The 24,644-nt window shown below is 42.9% G+C and overlaps 1 protein-coding gene and 1 pseudogene across 2 annotated transcripts in view; one reads left to right on the top strand and one right to left on the bottom strand.

Moving 5' to 3' along the window:
- Positions 1 to 2,185: 2,185 nt before the first annotated feature.
- The window catches only part of RTTN (rotatin), a 141,451-nt gene continuing 118,992 nt past the window's right edge, over positions 2,186 to 24,644 (bottom strand). The window contains exons 30-36 of one of the 2 annotated variants that reach the window (XM_061169803.1): positions 21,529 to 21,655; positions 19,264 to 19,466; positions 15,980 to 16,247; positions 10,006 to 10,109; positions 8,848 to 8,917; positions 7,648 to 7,777; positions 2,186 to 2,213 (exon numbers count right to left, since the gene is read on the bottom strand). In XM_061169803.1, the coding sequence (XP_061025786.1) occupies positions 7,692 to 7,777; positions 8,848 to 8,917; positions 10,006 to 10,109; positions 15,980 to 16,247; positions 19,264 to 19,466; positions 21,529 to 21,655 (858 nt within the window). In that variant the 3' untranslated portion in view covers positions 2,186 to 2,213; positions 7,648 to 7,691. Of the gene's footprint in view, positions 2,214 to 2,933; positions 3,346 to 7,647; positions 7,778 to 8,847; positions 8,918 to 10,005; positions 10,110 to 15,979; positions 16,248 to 19,263; positions 19,467 to 21,528; positions 21,656 to 24,644 lie in introns of those variants that run through there. The other variant, XM_061169804.1, reaches the window with a different exon arrangement.
- Positions 12,765 to 14,269, top strand: LOC133075535 (small ribosomal subunit protein eS1-like; annotated as a pseudogene).

Here is a 24,644-nt window from a genome sequence, read left to right as displayed (position 1 = left end):
CCAAAAACCACCCCTGCTTGGTGAGAAGCAGCGTTAGGAAGAGACACTTTTGCGCTGCAGTGCCCAGGCCTGGGGCTCTGAAGCGGCAGGGCACAGCAGGGCCTGATGGAGATCAGTGAGCTCCACCTGTTTTCTCAGCCCCTCGCCACTGCAGGGGTTCTGTGTTGTGGCCTTGAGTTTGCTCATGAGCACCCCAGGCCCAGAGATCGGAACGGAGGGGCAGGCACTGTTTCCCTCAAGGCAACGGCTGGTGGGAGCGAGAGCAGACCCCCTGTGTGTGCTTTCCCTTGCACAGCCCTGCGGGGCCGTCTCCTGCCCATGACCAAAGACACGGCCGCCCCCTACACACAGCAGTTCCAACAGCTGCCCCGTGACACCAGGGTTTGCTCATCGTTCTCTCTCTCCATCCTGGGAGTGAATTTGGGAGGAGAGACCAGCAGTCCTGATGGTTCAGAAACATTGTTAGCACCAGCCCCCGTCTCCTTAACAACTTCAGATCTTTAAATCAGACAGAGCAAATGCCATATGCATTGGATCTACCAGTTTTGAATCAGACTCTGTACACTTAAAGCTTCCCCATTTGGGTCAAAACTCAAAATCACTGTGCAGGAGCTGTAGTATTATCCTCACCTTGCAGATGGAACTGTGTATTATCAGCTGTGGATACGAAATATGCATGAACAATGTAAAGTGATGCAATCACAGACGTCATTCCCTATTGCAATGGTACCAAGAGATTAAGCATTTTCCCCAATTTTAAGTCAAAGTATTAAAAGCTTCCTTTTGGCCTTTACTGCCGCCCCTCCTCTCTTTCTGTGCAAAGCAGTGTCACATTTATTTTAGTCAGATTCTCACAGTGCCTGCTGCTGCCAAATGTGGGCACTAGGAAACAGGAACTGGAAGGAAGTTGACAGGTTGTCTGTTGATTTGTGCTTTTTACACAGCATGGGTAACGCAAACTGGCTTCTTCTGTTTTTTCCACACTGCCGGGGTTGCAGCTTATATAACTTTCAGAATTTAAGGTTCTATTTGCAAAAAGTTGATACCTACATCCTGCCTCCCAAAAAGAATAGCCCAAATAAGATTCTTAGTAAGCAATGGATCTTGAAAGTTTAGACTAGAATCTTTTTTCCATGTCAGTGCTGGTTATATTTTCAAATCATATCTAAAATATTGGGGTTTTATTCCTACTCTGCTAAACTAAAAAAATATTCTAAGGATTTTAAAGTGTTTTTAAGCAGTGCTTTTTGCTTTCATTCTTTATTTTTAGAACCTAACAAAAATCCATTCTCATAAAAAACTACTTATAGTAGTGGACATTTTGACAAAGTCTACAGAATTTTAGCCTAATTTACATTATGAAATTCTGTAGTTTTCGTTAATAAAGTATTTTCCATATTCATCCACTCATTCATTCATTCATGTAAATAAATATAAACTGAACACCTGCTTTGTGAGGCATTGTGGGAGGCATGGAGTCACAAGCTCAGTCAGAAGTCCTGTTTTGAAGCAGACGGTGGGAACAATGACTTTATGCAAGTGAGTATAATACAAGGTGAAAAGCGCTAAGTGATATAAAAGTGAAAAGAAAAAGAAAAAAAGAAAAACAACTAAAATTGGTGTGGAAACTCAAAGAGTAAAGACTTTCCTGCCAGCTGGGGAATCTGACACAGCTTCACGGGAGACGTGACATTTGGTCTTAGCCTTTAAAAGCAGGCAGAAATGGAAACGTAAAGGTGGGTGGAGGCACACAGGGGGAGGAAAGTTAGAGAATTCAATCAAAGAGGCAGGAGAAGACAGGGCACGGATAAGCAAGCCAGAGACTGTGAAGAAGGTACAAGGTGAGTTGAGAATAATGTCCAACAAGGACCCGTGTCCTTTAACCTCTGGCCTTCTTTGTGTCTCATACAGGGAGCCAGGCAAGAATTAGCCACAGAAACAAACAGGAGGATGTTCAAAGGTTCAGGAAATCTTCAAAGCTCACAGTATAACCTCTCCTTGTTGGCCACCAGAGAACGGATTTGCTAAGCTTAAACAATTCTCCCCATTTTCCCAATAAACATACCGGCCAACCAACGCCAGAGCACAGGAGCACAGGGGCGAGTGGACCTCCCTCCAGCACAGGCCTCTCTGGCTTCCACTCGGCGAGTTTCATACTGACCAGGATCTGGCTGTACTTGTTCCTAAAACATCTGTACCACTTGGACTCCTTACTGTAATTACAGAATTTGGTTAAATACTAAGGACAGCGGTAAGATGAAAAATAATTATTTCTATAAGAGCTAAGCTGGATGCTTTGCAAAGAATTAGAAACAAGGAGTCACAAATTGCTGTTGAATCTGGTGTGGTGAGTTAACTACGAAAGAAAGTCAGAAATAATAGAAATCTGGAAGAATTCTTGGATAAGATGGTAAAGAAAAATCTGGAAGAGGTTGACGTTTAGATCGCTTAGTAAGTGTCTTAGTTTTTTCTCCACTTCCAGAAACTGAAATTGGAAATTGTCCAGAGATGTGATTTATGCCCCAAAAAACACAACATCAGTGAAGGAACTACCTTCAAAAAAGGCCTCAGCCCTTATTAAGAGACTGGGTAATGAACACATATTTACATATTTGAAATAAATGGTTAAAGTACATATATTTTTTAATTTTCCAATTAATTTTTTGATTAATTAAACTATCATTGAGAATGCTGGCAACTGCTCAGACCAACTACTCTGTCTTCACAGCCATATTTCTCTGTGATAAGCAGGTGGGTTCTGACAACTGAAGGCTTTCCTGTCATGGGGATAAACCCACACCAGGAAGTGATCTTACTTTATTCTCTGACAGTATTATTTCCAGTTCTAAACGCAACTAGACTTAATCACAAAGTCTAAACGCAGATCGAATAAATTCAATAAGCATCTAACCTCTTACTTTTAATTTGGGAACATAATACTTTAACTTCTGGCTGTATCATGTCTTTCTCTTAAATCAGCTAGAACGCTGGCCAGCGGGGCAGGGACTGGTGGCTGCCTAACGGAACCCCTTGCTCCTTCCTGCCCGGCAGAGGCCTGTGGCACTAAACGTGCAGCGAGCCCCGCTGAAGGGCTACAGCCCTTCGCTTCCCTTGTAGTCAACACACTGTTCTGTCCAAGGACCTCAGGGCAAGTTGTGAGACTGCTCTTTTGGGAAGCCTCCTGAAAGGCGCAATAGGCAGCTGGGGGAGTTCTTTTCCTTCCAGATGTCCACGTGGTAACTTGCTGAACGAAGAATGCATCAAAGGATGGGCACTTGAGCCCCTGAGGACACTGTCAGCCAAGGACTGCACCCCACCCCGGGGTGGCGGCGGGGAGCTTGCTGGCTGTGGAAAAAAACAAAAAACAGAAAAAGAAACTCTTCTCTCAAGGAAGCCATTATTATTTTGGACTTTCTACTCTGCAATCATGGCTTTTCCTAACAGATATAAGAGGTAAATTTTTATAAGAGCTATCATATCCATAAACTGATTCTTTGCGATCCAATCTTTACAAATATCACCAGAAAACAATTAAAAATAGTTTTCCACTTTATAATCTGTCTCTTCCCAGGGTAAGCCAAGGGAAGAATGTTCTAACAGAGTATCTGAGGAAGTCATGTTTCCAGAACTGCAAGCAATCTGCTACCAGAACGCGGAGCACTGCTGCGCAGATGAATGAACCAAATGGGACGCAGACGCTCCAAAGGCACAGCTGCGGCCACGGGTAAAGCCACAGGGAAAGAGACGTTACTGGAAAAGAAGAAACGCATGAAAGAATTTTCCCCTTGGAGTCTACATTAAAACACAGACATTCCTCTTGGCTTGAAATTAGTTAAAAAGAAATTTATTGAATGTTACCATATGGATCTTTTATGAAACGCCGTTTTAAAAAAAGCAGATTTTTTTTCTGAAGCGGATTTCCCAAATGCAGAAGGAGCCAATGAAACGCAAAGGTGAACGTTGTTGGGAACAGTTAAAACAGGATCATGCCGAGCCCCTCGCGTCTCGCTGCCAAGCCTCAGAACCCCAGGTCTTGGCATGGTCTTCCGTACATCCCGAGCCTATGTATGAGACTTGTTACCTGAGTTTTATAAGGAATTTCCTGTGAGGAATAACTTCTGACTTAAGAAAAATAAGCTCTAAGTTCCCCAAAACTAAGTTTCCTAATTCACAGAAACAATGGCCTTTTATCATCCATTCCCCTAACTTCCTAGATCACACAGCTCAACAACAGGTGGCAACAGGAAAAGGTCTGCTCCCAAACTGATGGATTCTGTAAGCTAAGATTTTCTTTCGGCTGCTAAGGTTATAATTTCTTGTATTTTCCATTTTCACAATTCAAACGGAGAAAGAGCAATATTTCACCAACTGACATTCAATCAAGACAACCTGATGAGCCGAAGAAGAAAAAGCATCAGGTCACCCAGGTGTATTTAGCACCACTATGCAGTGCTTTGCAAGACTTAGACGACTTGCTCAATGTCTGTGCCTTTAGCGACCTCAGGACTGTGGACGTGCACCTCCACCAGAAACAGATGATCTTTTTGGAATGTGGGAGCCTTAGTTCTGAAAACAAAACTCAGTTTCCAGCACATCCCCCTCCCCAAAGGGAGAGAAGCATTGAAAGGACACAAAAGAGTTAATGTTTTAATGAAAGAGAGATACATTTCTGAGACTGTAAGAATAATCAATCACTGGTAACATCTAAGAGACAATCAGCTATGTACCAGGTACACAGAGAAGACTGGGCACTCAATCCTCTCCCCAACTTTACAAGGTGGGTATACTTATCCCCAGTGACAGCGGAAGAAATGGCCTGGAGGCTGTCTCAGGTCCCTGCAGCTGTGCAGGGTGAGGCCAGGGCTGGCCCCAGGTCCATATGACTCCAGAGCCCTATGCCCTTAACCACTTTGCCACGTTCCCCAAAAGAACTGTGGGCACACCTCGTAGGGCAGGAACAGGAATGCCAATCATTATTCTTACTCATCAATCTGCCAAATGTGAGAAACGTCATGGGTCAAGCAGCAGATCTCAGGAAATGGGGGGTAGACAAGGTGCAGCCACAAAGACTAATGATGGAAAACATACTCATCATCTGTAGTAATTTAACACTACAAAGGAAAATTGGCGACCTGCAGTTAAACGGTCAAATTCTATTTTTCACTCCATTATTTACAGAATACCAAAGAAAAGTACATCCAGTTACTCACTTCTGAAAGCGATTTTAGGAAGAGTGGGGAAAGGCTCCAACTAGGTCAGCTAATTATTCTACTTGTTTCCTCTGTTTTCAAAACCAGGGGCTGCCTCGTCCCCCAGGCTGCTCAAGGCCTTAAATACAGATGCCTCAGGACCAACGTCTGCCCGCCCTGGTTAACACGGCACAGTCTTCGCGCTCACTCTTAGCACAGACACACGCTGACGCAACCAACCAAAGAGGCCAGAAATTGGAAATCTGCAGACCGTAAGGCATGAATTAGTTCCCGACACCTGCTTTCTGGACCTCTGCCTAAGAAAGAAAGAACACTTGACTAGCGTTCCAGAGACCCAGATTCAAGTTCTGATTTCCTCACTAAGTCATCGAGTGGTGTTAAGCCAGTTTCATGTTCTAGGCAGTTTTCTGTAAAGTCAGGGGATTAATCAGTGCTTCTCCAATTGCGGTGAGCGTAAAGATCACCTGGCGAGTTTACTAACAATTCTAGACACAGGCCTAAGACTATGCTTCAGTGGGCCCAGGAATCTGCATTTCAACAAGCATCCTGGGGGATTCTGATGCTGGTGGGTCCCCAAGGTAGTACCATGGCAGTTGCTGAAACAGTGGGCCGGTCACCTCAAGGATCTTCTGCTTGACAGCTTCCTCACTGGTTGGCTGCACACAAAGCAGGGCCCTGGAACACCACGTGCCCCTGCGGTTCACACCCCGGGCATGTTCTCCTGAAGCCACGACCTCTCTCCCTCTTTCCAGGGCTCCTGGGCTTCAGCAGGTAACATCCCTGCTGGGTTACAAATCCCCCTGTAGTACTACCTTGAACTGCTAGGGAACATAATCAATTACAGTTCTCTCCGATTCCAAAGGCATGAGGCAAAGCAAACTCTGAGACGTGAATCAATCAATCAATGAACCATAAAGGAAGTGATCACTTCCCTGAGAGACCCAAGTTTTGTAGAAAAATGTAAGTTATCCGTAAGATCCAAACACAAAGACAGGGATTTCAATGAGAAAAAAAGGCAGCAGAGCACAGTGGTTAAAACCCTGAGGGCTGTCAGCAGTTATCCTGGGTTCCAACCTCAACTTCCCTCTTCACCACCCACAAACGGATCACCTAGCCACTGCGTTCACTCACCTCTAACACAGGTACAACGGTAGTATTTTAGAGAAAGACAGATTAAATAATAAACGTTTGGAGAATACTGCCTGTGACATAGAAAGAGCTCTTTAAATGGAAGTTACAGAGAAATCCGTTCTATCATTCATCAATGAGGGCTTAAAGGTAATACCAAGAAAATGACATAGAATATAAGAAACCAGGAAAAAAGGAAGAAATAATTCCTAAGATTCCTGCTCTTAGAATTTTTCAGAATATTGGCATGTCCATTGCTTCAAATTAATTTGGGCTATCCAGAAACTTCTGAACTTCCTAGATCTATTTTTCAGATCTCTAAGGAATAACTTTCAGAAACTACAAATTTATCTGCTTCTATTTCAGCATTTAACATATATTTTGTCCCCATGCTTCTAGCGTAAATAACATCACATGGCTTATTTTATTAATGATAGCAATTTGCTAACAGTACTTAATAAAAAAGGCTTTTTTTCTTTTTCTTGTTAACCATAATTTAATTAGAAAATTTTTCCCTAAATAATGAGTGTGTATATATGTGTATGGTGTATGTGTATGTATATGCAGGATCTTAGTTCCCCGATGAGGGACTGAACCTGGGCCACAGCAGTGAAAGCGCCGAGTCCTAACCACTGGACCGCCAGGGAACTCCCAACCTTAAGTTCCGAGTTCAGAACTACATGTTAGTTAAGAGTTATGTGAGGAGGCCTCGACAGAGTTGCTCCTGCTAGATTTTTCACATTCCTGTTCTTCATGATGTTCTGAGCTGAGACAGAATTTGAACCCAGGCCACGGTACATGACCATAAACACTATTTCTTCCTTTTTTATTACACAACATTTCAGAGGTTGAAAGGTGAAAATAATAAAATATAACACATTTATAAATCATATGGAAAGGAATTACTATCACTAAAAATTGCAAAAAGAAGCTACTCACAAAATTATACACGTTTACTACAAATATTCCTTCACTGATGTGTATGCTTTGAAAAATAAGGACTTGTATTGATGAGCCAAACTTCACGTAAAAATTTTTTTAAAAAAGGAAATCAGAACACAATGTCTTCTTTCCATGCCTAAAATTTATATTCATGAGACTGATAAAAGCCTGTAAGCAGCAATTATTAGTCAATTTTCAGTTGCTAAAAATATTTTATTAAATAACTGATAAATAGGATTTTTACAAAACACATTGCATAGAAAAAAAAAATGTTTGTGTTCCCAGGACTCTCTATGCCCTTTGATGCAGAGGCTTAGCACGTCTTCAGGGACAGGTCTACACACAACTTGCTTCAAGGTTGGCTCACCTGTCCGGTGGCCGCTGGCTTCGGGGCAAAGCATCTCAGAGCGCTCACGAAGAGTTAAGTTGCTGCACAAGGTTTTCAAGACATTTCAAATAATAGGCATTTAGAGGGGTTTCTTCTGAGTTTAAGAAAGCTGAGATAGAAAAATTAGAGCACAGAAGAGCAATTTATTAAACTTTAGCACTGCACTGAACAGTAGACACACACACAAACACACGTGAATAGGATTATCTGTGACAAAGTTCTATTCCAATTCTTGATGTGCTAGCATTATAAGAATATTTTTAAATTTAATACTTAAAATATTAAACACTTTAAAAATTAAGAAGTTATGGAATTTATTTTTAATTACTGGTTTAGCCACAGAGTATAAACAAAAAGCAATATACCTCCATAATGGACACTATTACCTATGATCCCAAATGAATGCCTTGGTCTTTTTACATACCACCCCTCCTACCACATAAATTCAAACATTCACTGCCTCTAGAAACTCATGGTCATAGCTAGAAACAAACCGAAGGGGGGGAAAAAAAACCCAAAACCAAACCACTTACAAAAAATTACACTATAAAAACACAAATTAATAACCAACAGACACAGAACAGTACAGGAAAGACACAGTTCAGTATCTTAGCGGAAAAAAGGTTTAGAGAATAATGCTCATTGAAAACCGGTATCACTTAAAATGAAAAATGCACTTTGAGAGGAAAACGCTGCCTCATATCATGATCACATCACAGGACCGAGTGGATGCAGGGGCAACGGGATCTATTCTTGGAAGACTGTAATTCAACTCCCTGACGTTAGATCAACATTTTCTGTTCAAGGTCAATTCTAATTGGGCCTAGTTCTTATCACATAAGAACACACTTTAGCACAGTGGTAGCCACTGGCAAAAAGAAATTTGATACAAAAAAATGAGTTGGAGAAAGATCACTGACATGTCTTAAGAAAATACTGTATCTCAAACATTCATCTATTAGAACATTTTATTATTTTAAAAAATGTTACAATGAAAAACATGGACCAAATATTGGCACACTTTACAATGCTTCAACATAGAAGCTCCTCAAACATCAGTGTAAAACATCAGTGTAGAAACTGCCATTTTGCTGTGAACTGTCCAAATATATCATTAATCAGAGAATTCAGTGAACAGCTTCCAAGTTTAACTATAATCTCTTTAATAATAAAACTTACTTTTCTTTGCTGTGGAATATGCTTCATCCACTCTTCTTTTTACTGATGGATTTTTCAAAGTTGTTTTTGCCTGGGATAATATAGAGCAATCCACCAATTAGATTTATTCCCATGTGTTTAAGAATCAGGATAGCACAGTACTAAGTCTGCACTTGTTGACTGCAGTATTAAACTGGATGCTACCGAAGAGAGTGATGTAGCTGGAGAGTCTACACTAGTCCATCCCGCTGTGCCACCGCCCACACCCTTCCCTATCTGACTTGATTCTTACTCTACTGTCCCACGTTCTTCCTTCCCTCCCCTTTTCCCCCTTCTCCCCTGATCTCAATTTGCTATTTTAAACTATGCCATCCCAGTTCCAGTATTTCATTATTTCCTCAAACCTCAGATTTCAGATCAAGGATACGCAATACTAGCAGTCGGTCAGTTGGTCAACAAGTACTTACTGAGCGACTCCAAAGTGCACAACCCCGTGCTGAGCCCTGGGGGTACAGGGGTGACAGTGACAAGAGCGGCCTCTGTCCTCACGAGTGCTGACACCAGCCAGCGCGCACCAGGGACGGCCAGCTGCGTGAGCACCGTTTGGGGATGGCCATCTGTCCTAACACTGTCACCTGGCCACTACTCAGCCACTAGGTACACACAGGTATCTCTCTCAGGAGTGAGACGTCTGCCATCAAAGAGAAGACCAGACGCCAGAGAGAGCAGGTGCAAGTCCCACCTGCTGGCCGTTCCCCTGGGGCCGGCCCTCTGCCGCAGCCTTACAAGGACTGAGCTGACTTCAAAGTTCAGTGATGACGCGTCCTAGAGAAAGGCGAATCCCGCAACTGGATAAAACTTCATTGTTCGGCCTGATTTCAAGATGAATTTTTCCTTGACCCGTCTTTTAGAAGAAACAGTTCATACTAGCATTGTACCAATATGGCAAATCAAGTTATATTAACAGGGAGAATTCACTCAAGAGAGAAACACTTGGAACTGAGACACCTCCTTTTGAAATGATTACGTGAAAGATTTTGACAGATTGTTTACTAATGGTTTGAATGCACAAAGGCAACACTATCTTTGACTTTGATTTTTTCCTTGCTGACAGTCCTCTGACGTCTCGAGAGCCTTGGTGTTTGCCCCCTAGGGACAACAACGATTTTAAAAACTGACCTTTTGGTAATTGTGAATCAGAGCCCAAAGCGCAGCTGCTCCAATCCTCTGAGCATTTTGATTCTCACTTTCCAGACAGGCAGCTAGCACACTAACGACTTTTTCTAATAAGCACATTAAAAAAAAAGTTCAGTCCCAGACAATACATTGTATCCATATCTTAGACTGGTCAGATAACCCCTTTTTACCCACCAAATACAAAGTTGGCAAAAACAATCTTTTATAACATGTGGTATGTGGGAGAACCACCTCGAAACAAATTGTTTTCACAGCAGGCACAGAACTGTCAGGGAAGCCACGGCTGCTTAACTTTTTCGGCCCTAATTCAACAAAGGCACATTCATTTAAAGACAATGATAGAGCAGAAGTAAGCCATTACACAATGAGTTTATCAATGAGCCGTTCAATCATATCTCACATTTTCACATGCAGGAAAATAGGACTTGCTCTTATGATAAATTATAGAGACATTACACAAACATATCAATAGCACGGGCTACTATATAAAACAATAATCAAGAAATACCATATTAGTTAAGCCTTTTAAAAAAGGACTAAACATTTCAAAGGCGTGTGTGTGTGTGAGACAGAGAGAGAGAGAGAGAGAGAGAGAGAGAGAGAGAGAGAGAGAGAGAGAGAGAGAAAGGGGAAAATGTTATTTAAAGGCGTAACAACACACAAGATACATCCCCTCTGTGCAAAGCTGGCCAGAGTATGAAATCAAGACTTAACAAATTATCTGCAGCAGCCTACTCATTTTAAAGTAGAGATGTCTAGCCCCAAGGAGATCGTCCAAGTGTTTCAGAACAATACATGAACCTATTTTACCACTTAACTGTATGTATCATTAAATTCTATCAAATTATTTTCCCTCTAAAATGTGTGATTTTAAAAACACGTTGCATTCTTAGGGGCGAAACACTTGTTATTGGGAACTCTCTCTATGCATTATCCCCACCTCAATGAATGCACCTAATGAAACTGTAACCTAGCTGAGGGCAGAGTCTGTGTGTCTGCTCACTGGTGAATATTCACATTGCAAGTTTATTGCAGGGTCTCAATAAATACTAGTTGGTTGAAAGATTCCATAACTAAAGCAAACAAAAATGATTTTAAGTGATTTTATTTAGCATTTTTAAAGAAATTTTAAGAAATTTAAAATCTTTTACAGAAAAAAAAAAGCGGCTCCATAAAGTGAACTCTGTGCAGCAGGGACAGACCGCGCGGAAGTGAGGTGTGGGGGCTGCGACTCTCTGCCGACTACCCACTCCTGCCTCACCACCTGCTCTGCACTCCCCGCCACCTCTGTATCATAACCTACCCAGACCCAGCCTATATACAACAGCTACCTGATGCAATTCATCATGGGAGGTGATAGGTGGCAGCTGGTACTCTTAGGGACCATCATCAAATGGGAGGGTGATTTCTGTGTTCTCCATCTGAGTATCATCCAGGGATGTTTCCATACTTTTTATCAGACACTCAGAACATATACCCCATGATCTCAATGAGTTTATAGAATTCCTTCAACCAGTTACTATCTCTTAAAATTTTTAATAAAGTACATATATAGGTCACTTAATGTAATGTCCCCTCTGATAATGCAAGTGGATCAATTTTTTTAAAAAACACATTTTATTGTGAAATATAACATGTACACAAAAAAGCATGTAAAACATTTTTAAGTTTAACAAATAGGTATGAACTGAACTCGCACAGAAACATAGAAATAACCTCCAGAGAACAGATGTGGATTTATTTTTATTTATCTGCTCAGAATTATCTGAGTCTCCTGAATCTATGGATTAGTGTCTGACAAAAACAGTCCTTAAAATGTTTAGCTGTCATCGCTTACATTTCCTCTCTTCTCTCCTTTGAGGACTGCAATTAAACATGCAATTAGACTGTCCCAATGTATCTGCTATGTCACTTACTTCTTTTTTTTTTTAACCCTTTATTCTTTTAATCTTTTCTCATCTTTTTTAGCTATCTGTGCTGCATTCTGGATATTGTTTTTCTGATCTATCTTCTAATGCCTAACTTTTCTCCTCCATTGCACCTAACTTGCTGCCAGACATGTACACTGAGTTTTTAATTTTGGCTATTGAAGTTCTAGAATAGTCCTGTCTAATAGCACTTCCTACAATGATGGAAGTATTTATATGTATGTGGTCTAATAAGATAGCCAATAGCCACATGTAGCTAGTGTGACTAACAAACTGAATATCTTAATTTACATTTAAACACCTATAAGTGGCTAACTGATTATCATACTCAACAGCGAAGCTCTCCTTGGTTCTTTTTCCAAATCTTTCAATTTTTCAGTTTCCTATTCCCAGCAAATACTTTCAAGCTTGTCATTTATTTATCTAAATATTGTATAAATAAAGTCATTTCAAATCTGTGTTTTATAATTCCAACATCTGAAATCTAGGCAGATAAGCTGGTATTTTTCCCCCTGCTGTTTCTCACTCACGTTGCCATTTTTCCTGACAAGCTTGGTCACCTTTGACTGTATACTGGCTGATGCTTTTGAAAAATTATTTGTGGAGGTTCCCTGAGGCCTAGTACAAACTTGTCCTCCATCCATCAGAGGGCAGTTTGCTTCTGCTCAGCCCCCAGCGGCACTGCCAATCGAGGATCAGCTCCAACCAAGGTCATGGGCCCCTTGTCTATGTGTCTCTGGGGTGCAGAGCTGTGAGGGGCAGTCTGTGGTGCCCATTCTCACACTTGTTTTTCTTTTCTTTCTAGTCGCCTGCATGAGGTTTGGGGCACCAATTTAATTCCGATTCATCCTTTTCTAAGAGGTTAGTTCTTTGGGATTCCCGCTCAATACCTGCAGGATGGTCCATAAGACTCCGGGGATTCCCGGCGTCTGTCCCCTCCCCTCTTGGCACTCCTAGACAAAAGCCCAAGCACACAAAGCTGGCAAATGTCCTGGGAGCTAAAGAGCCTTCTACAAACTTCTTACCTCTCTGGGCACAGACTTTCAATCAAAATTGGCCTAGAAGTTTCCCACTATGTTTTCAGTTCTTTGATTTTTTAAGGTGAATTTTAATATATTTTATCTAGCATGTTTTTGTTGTTTTCAGAGAGGAGACCTACCCTGACATGACCAGAAACAAGGAGCACTCTGGATCTGTTTAAACAGCAAAGTCAAGCCTCACTGCCCACTCTACTCCTGGCCATCTAAACTGGATGTTTGGGTGCTACTATCAGAGTCACGCAGCCTTGCTGGGAAGATTTTCAAGCTGCCTGACCCTGCCAAGCATTCCCTCTGGATCCCCAAGTGGAGACGGAGGCAGTGTCTGTGACACGTCCATATAGAAACTGCACAGTTGCTGCTTCCTACCCTGCCTTGAAGGCCCCTGATCTCACATCTGTGGGGCTGGGGAAAGCTCCTTCTTGAAGCTAATGAAGGAGAGAGCACATTGCTGATACAAGGAAATGTTTAAAAATAAATCCTGAGTGATCCAGCCTTTTGGCTCTCTGAGCAGCACCCTGGCGGTCAGCAATAACAAGCGTCTTACGAAAGGCAGCAAAAAGGGAGCCAAGAAGAAAGTGGTTGACCAATTTCCTAAGAAAGATTGGTATGATGTGAAAGTACCAGCTATGTTCAATATAAGAAATATTGGGAAAACACTGGTCACGAGAACTCAAGGAACCAAAATCACATCTGATGGCCTCAAGGGTCGTGTTTTTGAAGTGATCCCTGCTGATCTGCAGAATGATGAGGCTGCATTTAGAAAATTCAAGCTAATTACCGAGGATGTTCAGGGCAAAAACTGCCTGACTAATTTCCGTGGCATGGATCTTACGTGTGACAAAATGTGCTCCAGGGTCAAAAAATGGCAGACCATGACTGAAGCTCACGTGGATGTCAAGACTACCGATGGTTATTTGCTTCGTCTATTCTGTGTGGGTTTTACTAAAAAATGCAACAATCAGATTCGGGAAGACCTCTTATGCCCAGCACCAGCAAGTCCACCAGGCCCAGAAGAAGATGATGGAAATCACGACCAGAGAGGAGCAGACAAATGACTTGAAAGAGGTGGTCAATAAATTGATTCCAGACAGCATTGGAAAAGACACAGAAGAGGTCCATGATGTCTTCGTTAGAAAAGTAAAAATGCTGAGGAAGCCCAAGTTTGAACTGGGAAAACTCACGGAGCTACATGGTGAAGGTAGTAGTCCTGGAAAAGCTACTGGGGACGAGACAGGTGCTAAAGTTGAACCAGCTGATGGATATGAGCCACCAGTCTAAGAATCTGTTTAAAATTCAGACTTTTAATGGTGACAAATAAAAGATCTTATTTGTGGAAAACAACAAACCCTGAGCGATGCAGAAATGGAAAATGCAGACTTTTCCTTTAGCTCCCTAAAGCCTGACCTTTTCCCAACTCTCTCAATAATAAAATTGCAGTCAGCAGTCCCCAAAGGAACAACTTATTGTGAGAAAGGCGACTGCTAACAGGTGATGGCAGGAGGAGGGACAGGCGCCTCACACAGGTCGTCTCGCTGCCCTCTGAGGCAGGGCCCTAGCGCCACCCTCACTTCACGACGTAAGGGCTGAGGGAGACACAGCGAAGGAGGATGGAAACCTGGAAACAAGTCGCTGGAGCCCCCCCCAGCCCCTCCCCCATGGCGGCCACACAGAGCCAGCAGAGGGGCCACGGGAATTCATTCAGGGAAGTTAAAGGCTGGCTGAGCTTCTAAAATCTTCCCCCGCATTTCTAGCAATTCAATAATTACTATCAGAAAAACAGAATCATGACTATACACAACAGAATGTAAGCAGAATCCTTTCCACTTGGAAAACTCTGTGTTTCATAGAAAAACACCTCTAAGAAAAGATTAAGTGAAAAACATGAATGGAAAGAGAATTAATACATCTGGAGCACCTACCATGTACCATAAACAGTGCGAGGCACCTTACGTGTTAACAACTGGTTTCTACCGAAGTCAAGAAAGGAGGGACCATTTTCTAGATGAAGAAAGTGGACCCGGAGAAGCCGCCCCAGGCAACGCTGAGGGAGCGCAAGAGGGCCTGGCATCGGGCACCAGGTACGTGGGAGTCTAGAGCCCACCTCTCTTCTTTTCATGATAACACGCCTCCTCATAAAACGTGAAATTCGCACACCCCTCACAGAAACAGCACATGGCTGCACAAACAGATGTTTCCATTTCGCTCCTTCTGCTTCAAAGTTTGTCTGAATCCTCACCAATCCTCGCCTCCATCTGTCCTGAGAGCAGAGAATGAAGCCGCTGTGAAGCTACTGTCACCATGTGCTCTTGGGTCCTGAACCCTGCTGCCTGCTCGGTGTCGCTCTCAAGCTCACACACCCACTGGGCGCCCACTAGTGACGGGCGCGATTCTAGCTGCTCCGGATACACGTGAACAAAAGAGACAGAAGCCTCCTGACTTGTAAGAGCTTATGTTCCGGTGCAGGCAGACGAGGAACACCTAGGTGTACACTGAAAACACAGTGTAGCAGCTGGTGGTAATGCTATGGCGAAACGTAGAACAGGGGAAGGGGCAGAGGGAGAGAGGGCGGGGAGGCAGGAGGAAGAGGTGGGGCTACCACGCGGGCAGGCTGGTCTGGGCAGGCTCCACGGACAGGGCAGCGCCCGCTCGAAGGCTGGAGGAGTCAGAGGACCGGGAGGAGGGACGGGAGGAGGGACGGGAGGAGGGACGGGAGGAGGGAGGTGGGGCCCAGGCCCACCGCGGTGCTACCTCCTGGATCCAGCCTGGCCGTCGTGCAGCGACTTGTTAGCCCGGGAGACTCAGCAGCATCTCAGGGGCGGGAATCACGCCCGATTCGATTCGTTCCTACGGCTGCGGCCTCCCACAGGGCCTTGGACGTGGCGCGTGCTGAATCAGCACCTGGCACATTATTTGTAAACTGTCCTGTGTTTTCACCTGAATAACCACACGTATAAATGGATGCGTGTGGTGTACAGGCAGAATACTCACCGTTAGCCAGGATCTTGGGCTTATTGGCAGGGTTGAAGCAAATGTTATGAAAAATAAGAAGAGGTAAATAAGGGCTGCTCTTATGCTTGAATTTGCTCATCTCTGTAAGTAAGTCTAAACAGCCATCGAGCCTCAGGATCATTTGCTGCCCATCTTCTCCAAATGATATATTCAGGAGTAACTTCAACCAAAGAATGGTCAGATTACTGAGATGTTTATTTCCTCCTTTTGGCAATGTTAGAGACAGGAAGTTCTGTAAGAAGTTACTCTGTGGATGAATAGAGAGAATATTATTTTCCTCTTGAGCCTCTTCATTATTTTCCTAGTCCCTCAGAGATCAAGTACTAGCATTCTGCTCCTCTGTTCCCCAACTTTAATTTCTCCTTCCTCCCAATACCTTCCAAACACTCCATCTATACTGTTTCCAGGTATAAGTGAAAAGGTTAAGGAGAACAAAATAGTGCTCAAATTGTAATTCTTACTAATCCTTTCCTGATGATGGATAAAGTAACTAGTCAACTCTTAGTTATTTAGGATTGATCATTCAGTTTGGGGATTATTTCAGGCTTCTTGAGTTTTCTCTTTCTGTCTGCCTTCTGGCAATTTTGCTACTCATTTAAAGCTATCCTATAGGAAAGAAAAAGAAACAAAACCTCAGTCAGTCTTGGACACTAGTTAACAACTCTGGTAGTATACCAAGGACAAGTGTTTTTTTAAAAAAATCTGTGGGTACATCTTATATTCACTTTACCCCAGCTGCTCATACAGATGATTTCTCGTGGCTACATGTCATTCTTGTAAACTTATAGATGAGAAAGCTCCATTACTTAACTGTAAGAGTCATTTCAACCTCCAAATAAAACCCCTTCCATGAAACCACACCAAACCCCGAACTATGTGAAAGACAATAACTTATTGCCTAGAATAATCTGTATGCAAACAAGGAAAGAAAGCATAAAAGTATTAGATCAAGAAGAAGCCCAGGACAGCATGGGAACCACAGACATTTGGATCAGGGTGCAGAAATACAATCGCTTAACTTTCACAACTCTCCAGAATAGCTCATCTTTCTTCCTGTTTAACAATCTATTCTGGCTTATTTCTTGGGTTCCCCTACACCTAAATCAAAATTTTGGTTTGAATCTATAAAATAAGTTTGGCACTTTTATGTAAAAGGACTGAGTACAAGAACGAAACGAGCTACAGAAACATTAGCAACACCACCCAAGCAACAAGTAAACGGCAGAACTGCATCACACTCTGCCCTGCCCTTGCCATCACTCGCATCTCTTCCCACCTCTCAGCCCAAATCAGTGCTTTTTAGATTCATCCCTTGTCTTTCCCATTCAGCTAGATTCTGCCATGATCTTGGAGATCTGGAGTTGACAACAGTGATAAAATATATGATAGTAATTTAAATTGTAAATATGCTCTGGGCAGTCCTTTTTGCCGGGCCTAAAGACGTTTTTAGACGATTTCCTGCACTGGGTAGAACGCAAAGAAATATGCCATGGTAGAGAGAAAACAGATTATTTTAGAATTTTAGTTGTACAACAGCATTAGCTACATTTTCTAATAACTACAGATGAGTTACGGGAGGTGCGGCTGAAAGCGTCCAGGGCTCGTCATAACAATGAGCAGAGGAAGGCTTGCAGGACTCCTAATTAGAGCAGAGGAAAAATAACCTGACCGATCTGCACCTGAAATGGAAATCTGATGAAATGGAGTCCAATCACACTTATACCAAAATACGCTTAAGGGGACTTCCCTGGTGGCACAGTGGATAGGACTGCGCGCTCCCAATGCAGGGGGCCCGGGTTCGATCCCTGGTCAGGGAACTAGACCCCGCATACATGCCGCAACTAAGGAGCCCGCCTGCCGCCACTAAGAGCCGGCGCAACCAAATAAATAAATTTTTTTTTTTTTAAAAAAAGGAGAAAAACAAAATATGCTTAAGTACCTTACCAAAATCATAGATTGGGGGTTGAAATATCTTAGAGATCATTTTGTTTAACCTAAAATTTTTTTGAATGAAGAAACTGAAGCTTAAAAAGAATAAGCGTCAGCTCAGTCACACATCAGATCCAAGATTAGCATTTATATTCCACTTGGGAATTCCTACTTTGCTTCCTACCAGCGTGCTCTCCATAAGGAAGTGGCAGAAAGCACTGTCCCCCACCCCCCCCCAACAAAATCCAGTTCCGGATGACTTCACACACACACACACACACACACACACACACACAGCAAATATCCAGCCATGTGCTGGCAAATAAACAGCTGAGGTGAGAGTAGTAGGTCCCTGATGTGAATGGCGTGAATAGTCCCACCATGGCTGATTTCAAGATACCACCAAGATGTCAGCTGACTTGCAAAATTCCTGAAGATTAACAAAAACACTCATGAACCAGTGTGAGCTAGCTCCAACATACCACTGAGAAGATCTTTGTTTAGTAAGACTGCTATTTATTTAGAGATTGCACTCAAAGTGTGTTTTTTTTTTTGGAGGGGGTGGTGGCTGGGGAGATGATACAATAGAGGAAAAGGAGACCCAATTCCTATGAATGTGGTCAACTTTTGCAATTTATCTTGGCCTTCGTGTAAATGAAAGGGAAACATTCAAATTACTATGTACTAGTAAGTAACAGATAATCTGACCATATTCAAATTTTAAGGGATCTTCCAAATTAGGGGTCCTGTTTATACGCACCTAAATACAGCCTAAGGGAACACGTGTATTGGGTTTGCTTAAGCCAACCGTCCCTCTTAAAGCGCCCAAGTTGAAACCAGAGGCGGGAAGTCACGTTCTGGCACAGGAGTCTCAGGGACTGAAAAGTCACCTGTGTGCCATAAATAAGTTAGGTCTAACCTGGGGAGGGGCCGTGATTTCATAAACCGTTTAACAATGCAAATTACTGCTCAATTTGGTCTGTTTAAAGACCAATATATCGCTTTTATGATCTCAAATAAATGTAACATAGCTGTCTTTCTAAAACCGTCATCTTTGAGAGAGAGAAAATACAGTGCAAAAGCTAAGAAGACAAACTAAAAGGGAATGGTATGATAATATTCTAGTCTCTGTCACTTTTCATGTATCACCTATCAACAGGCTTTAAACAAAGTGAACCTCCTGATCCTTTTACAATCCTTTAAAATAAAATGCCTTAAAATCATAATAATTAATCCTAGAAACTGAGTTCTAGACTTTTCACACATGTCCTCGGTTGAAAGGATTATTTTACTGAGTCTTTTTTTACGATAGGAAGGAGAGTTTAAGTACTTACTTTTTGAATTACCCCTTTACAGTCATGAGACAAGGCCAGGTTTGAAAGAAACACGAAAACCATCTGCTGGACTGCAGTGTTCTCGAGAGGCACCTGGGAAGCCATCTTCAGGATACACAGCATCAGGGAGCTGCCAGGGGCCCCTCGATGTGCAGCGTGAACAGGATACTGTCCGTAACTTGACCAACAGAGAGAACTGCAACCTTCAAAAACAACAGTCCATCACAACGTCGTCTCAGCTTCACGCTTTAGTTCAACAACCTGAGTGGTAAAGCATGCCTGTCTATCAAAGGACTCGGCCATTAGCCTGTGAACTGCAATAGCACTGAAGGCTGGTGCTGATACGTCTGCATCTGATCTAATGGACTGAGGGCCTAATGAACTCAATAAAGCATTTAAAAACACTGTGGTCTAATGCCTCCATTTTACAGAAGAAAAAAATGAGGAACGCGATAATCCTGGGGTGGGAGGACAGGACAAATGCACCAGCCATGTACGCTAAACGACATCTCAGGGCTCAGAGGTGTCAGTGACTTGCTCAAGGTCACACAGCTCACAAGCAGCGAGCGCCAGCAGTAGCATCAACTGGTTTTCCAGAGTCCAGTGTTTACTCAGTAAATTAAACAACCATATGGGATTTATCAAAGGAGAAAAATAATCATAAAAGAATTAGAAATGCATTTTACTGTACTGTAACGTAAGCCTAAGGTGTGATTAGCTTGTGAAAGTCCATGCAAGGAGGCCAGCTTAAGTACAACTAGATCTGAATCAACTACATTCTGTAAAATAAACTCATAAAAGGTAGGTAAACACAGATCAATAGAGTGATCTTTCCTGTATTCACACTACATAGCAGTATCCAAATACCAAGGTTTCCGTTCATGTTACACAAAACTATCACTAAATGATGCAGGTTTGCTTGGAAACAAACAAGACAGGAAAATAAAAAGCTTCTTCCTCAATTAGAACCACATTCTAATATTTGCATCAATTGTAAGTATGTAAGTAACATAGATTATGGTTTCAAAGATTTATCGTAAAGTATTGGGTTGGCCAAAAGTTCGTTCGGGTTTTTCTGTAGCATCTTATGGAACAACCCTAAACTTTTTGGCCAACCCAATACATGTTTCTTTTGCTCAGTATTTTGCAACGGATTCTTTTCTTCCCCTAAGCACACCTCCCTGAACCCTAAATTAAGGAGTGAAGGGTGGGGTAAAGAAGGATGACGTGCAGAGGCCACACTTCAGAGACGGCCGTGCCCCGCCGGTCACACTGCGAGAGGCCGTGAGCTGGGGTGGGTGGCAGTGAGAGCAGGAGTGAGGAGGGAAAGTCAACAGCAGCGGCCTGAAAACAAGGACACCGCCACCCTGCAGTGCTCTCCATACACCACAGAGCCTGAGGCTCCATTCCCGCTAGCTCACAGGGCCAGAGGCACGCGGAGTGGGCGACAGGATGGGCGGCTCCAGGGTGGAGGGAGGAAAAAGCCACCCCCAGCACACAGCGGTGCCAAGATGGCTGTGAATGTTCTCAGTTCCGGTCCTTTCTCTGTCTGTCTTCTGATACCGGGAGAATCCAACTGCTACGCTGCTGACTGTTGCTAGAAGAAGCACGCAAACCTTAAACTTGCTGACTAAACCTTAAATCTGTGACCCTAAGTTTACATGGGAAATTCACACTGCCCGCAGTGCCCCCCACTTCCTTCCCCTCAAACAGCTACCTCACACCTTCTCCTCTCTTCCCAAGTCACCTCCCCACTTGCTCTGCTCTCTCTTAGTTGTTGGCCTCTAACAATGCAGGGCCCCGGGAGGCTCTCAATAAAAAGTCTGCCAAGTGCAGGAATGAAAGAGGCACCCCAACGATACCAACTGTTGCCAAGCCAACCGAACCCAGAACTACCTTTCATCACGCCAGCCTCCTGCTCTGGAATCTCTTAAAGTTTTAACCTTAACCTGTTTTTAAGGTCTTCCATCATAATTTTCACTCTCAATTTTCCTCTTAAATTCAACGTTCCGCTGCCATATAATCGCGACAGTTTCTCCCTCTCTATTCCCTGAGCTGTCTAATGACTCTTCTGTCTCATCAAACATACACTAACGTAACCACTCGTTCTTATAATACCTATGAGAAAGCACACCTCTAACCAACGTACCCTCAAATAAGTGGAAGAAACACTTCAAAATGTATATTCATTTTTCCACTTTAACAACATTACATCAGATTAGTATTGTAGTTTATTTTTGAAAGGCAGCATTGGGTTCCATTTACCATTTGGAAAATTTGCAGTATAGACACAAAGCAGCTGCAGGGCAGTTTGCATCAGTGAATCATCCATCAAAAGCCAAGGCCAGAGAGAGTGCAAGACAGGGACGAGATGAGCTTCCAGGGCTGACTCCTGCAGCAGGAAGGAAACAAGGGCAGCATTAGTCTGAATAATGAAAATATAAATTAAAATCAAAGCCAGAAAACTTGTCACCAACATGAGACAAAAACTGAATTGATTTTTGTTCTGATTAGAGAAAGGAATCCTATGGACAGATTCAGCACCTTGCAACCCGGACTGCCCTGACCACAAGCCTGACCAGTCTCAGGAAGTCCCTGCAACACTGGGGTGACCAGAATACGCAGCTTAGGTCAGAAATGTAGAAAAACAGCTTCTGAACATGTAAATTAAGCAAGACAGTGATATCTTGCAACATTAAATAAACTCTTATAAATGCTATGATATGGTTAAGAAAAGGGATTTTCTGGTTAAGGAAACGTTCTGATCAATTCTGAGTTCTCCCCTCCCCCCCTCTCCCTGTGTGTATGTATATGTATATATATCTAGTATGTGTGGCTAGACAGATAGATCAGAAGTAGATTACTGTTTTTAAATAAGCTGAATATGATAAACTTCAGTCAAAATATTATGCTAAATCAATAATTCTTAAGTAACTCAGTTTTTATTACGAAGGTCAGTTACCGCTGGGACAATATTATGGATAAAATATAACTATTGGCAGTAAATGCAACAATTTTTTTAATGAACAGAATTACTGGGCAATTTGTAGACCCATGTGCACACATGTGGGCCTTCATATAATGCCCTACACAATTTTATGGAGTATCAATACTCCGTAAAGAGAGTAGGCAGGTTATTCCCAATGTTACGCCCCACTCTCCACAGGCTTGGAGCACAGCCCTACGACTGCCGCAGACGACCCTGCTTACTGTTTCACAGAGAAGACAGAAACGATGAGGTATGAGCTCCTTCTCTACTCCGCTGTTCCGTCCACACGGTCTATCTGTGTATCCCTGCATTCATCCTTCCTGCCTGGCAGTGAGGAATAGGTGCTCCTCTTTCGGCAGAGGCTGATCCGTCCATCTGTGTTCTGGAACACAGCCCCGCGTGCCTCCTCAGGGATCTTTACCCACCTATTAGTTCTTCCCTTCCTGTCTCTTTAATAACTAGGCCCCGATTTGCTCATTTCTGTTTATATTTAAGTACTTTACATGTTAGGAGTAAACATACAGACTAGCTTCCTTTGATGCTATATGTCCTAAATTATAAATGCTGCTTTTCAGAACCAAGCTTCTAGGAAGAGTACTCTTACTGCTGTCATTTCCCAGCTATTATTTAATCTTCAGCTTACTTCAATTTCTTTTCTGAACTGATGAGGCTGGTAAAATCGCTCCTACCTTTATAGCTGTCAAACCCTCAGGCACTGTGGCAACTATTAAGGGCTCTTTGTTCTTCATTTCCATGCAGTCCCTCTATCCTAGATCACCTCCAAACTCTGTCCAGCATTCCCTTCTCAGCTGTTTTCTGTCTCCTCTTAAATAGTTATATTTTCTGAGGATATGACCTAGGCTTTCGCTATATGCTCTCTTGGGAAATTTCAACAATAGTCATGGCTACAAACACCTCTATGCACTGCTAACTCCTAAGATCCCCAGTCTGCGCTGCCCCTCAGAGTCCCAGAGCCATGTAATCCACTGACCACCAGCCATTTTCCACCCTGATAGCCCGAAGACACTTTACACTACGATGTGCGAACCCAACGTGAGGATCCCTCACGGCTACATGCCGCTCTGCTAGGCACGCCTGCGGTAAACTTGAGCCTGGAAGTCGTTCTACATCTCTCTTCTTTCTCCTCAGTCTCTCGCATTTGCTCCCCTCCTTCCCCGCGCTCCCTGCCCGGCTAAGGTCTCGTCACCTCTTGCTGCACCAGCACATTCACCCCCTCTAACCTTGCCCGCTCTTCAGTCCATCTACCTCACAGCCCCGGTGACCTTTCCGGTATGGAAACTCCTCCGTGTCATACGTATAAACAGCGGGGGGGGGGGCGGGCGTGGGTGACTTGGTGAATCACCACAAGAGTGACCAACAGTTAGTGATGGGAGTGTGCCACACACCTCAGGTAAGTTGGAACAGGAAAAGAAATTAAGAATCTTTGCCCCCTAGGACTACGTTTATTCTCAAGAGTAATCTAAATATTCTTCTTTGGATTTATTCCTTATTAAACAACTCGGAAATGCAGAAACACGTGACTTACGGAGAGATTACACTTTCATAGTTGGCTAATGTGTTACAAATGTGAACACTACACTTACAACCAGTACCCAGGCGAGCATCTCGGAAATCCACAGGCAGATCCTACTTGGAAAGTGTGCTGGCGTGCTGCCTGAGTGAGGTGTCACGGATGCATACTAATTGCACCCAGTCACAAGGACCCTAACAAACTTCGTAAATGACACCTCTATTTGGAGTAAAAAGTTTGTGCCATTGGGAATCTTAATGAAATCTATCATTGCTTAATTCCCATCAAATTGCTTTGAAATGTAAACTGTTAGTCATGTGTCTTGAACAAATTATTTTACACAGTTTAAGGGATATGTATTCAAGATGTTCATTTCCTAGATATAGTATATATTTTCCAGTTTTATCACAACTAAAAACAAAAAAGGTAAGAAATTTTTTTAAAAAAGAAAACTTCTGTAATTTATCTTCATCTTACTCATTTTCCATAGTAATTCTGTGTGGAAGCTAGTTCTTCAAAAGTGTCGTATCACTATGACCAAGCAAATCAAAGTGTTCCAGACACTATATCCTGTATAACAGCACCAACGGCTGTGTTAAATGACAGCGTCAATGCTCACAGACAGAGCAAAACAACAGGGGGGCTGCAGCAGAGCTGGGAGTGAAGAACCTCCTGCACGTCAACAGGCCCACACGCGGCAACAGCAGTAAGCGATTTCTCCTCTGAAGCAGGAGACACCCTTATCTTCTTTCCTATGGATGCAGACACCTTTACTTATCCCCTTGGACAGTTGTCTAACAACCACCTTTGAAAAAATTCTGCCTTAAGATACATACATAGCCATGGGGCTTCCCTGCTGGT

The sequence above is a fragment of the Eubalaena glacialis genome, chromosome 15, assembly GCF_028564815.1.
Source record: "Eubalaena glacialis isolate mEubGla1 chromosome 15, mEubGla1.1.hap2.+ XY, whole genome shotgun sequence".
NCBI classification, from domain to species: domain Eukaryota; kingdom Metazoa; phylum Chordata; class Mammalia; order Artiodactyla; family Balaenidae; genus Eubalaena; species Eubalaena glacialis.
This window is presented reverse-complemented; position numbering and strand designations above follow the sequence as displayed.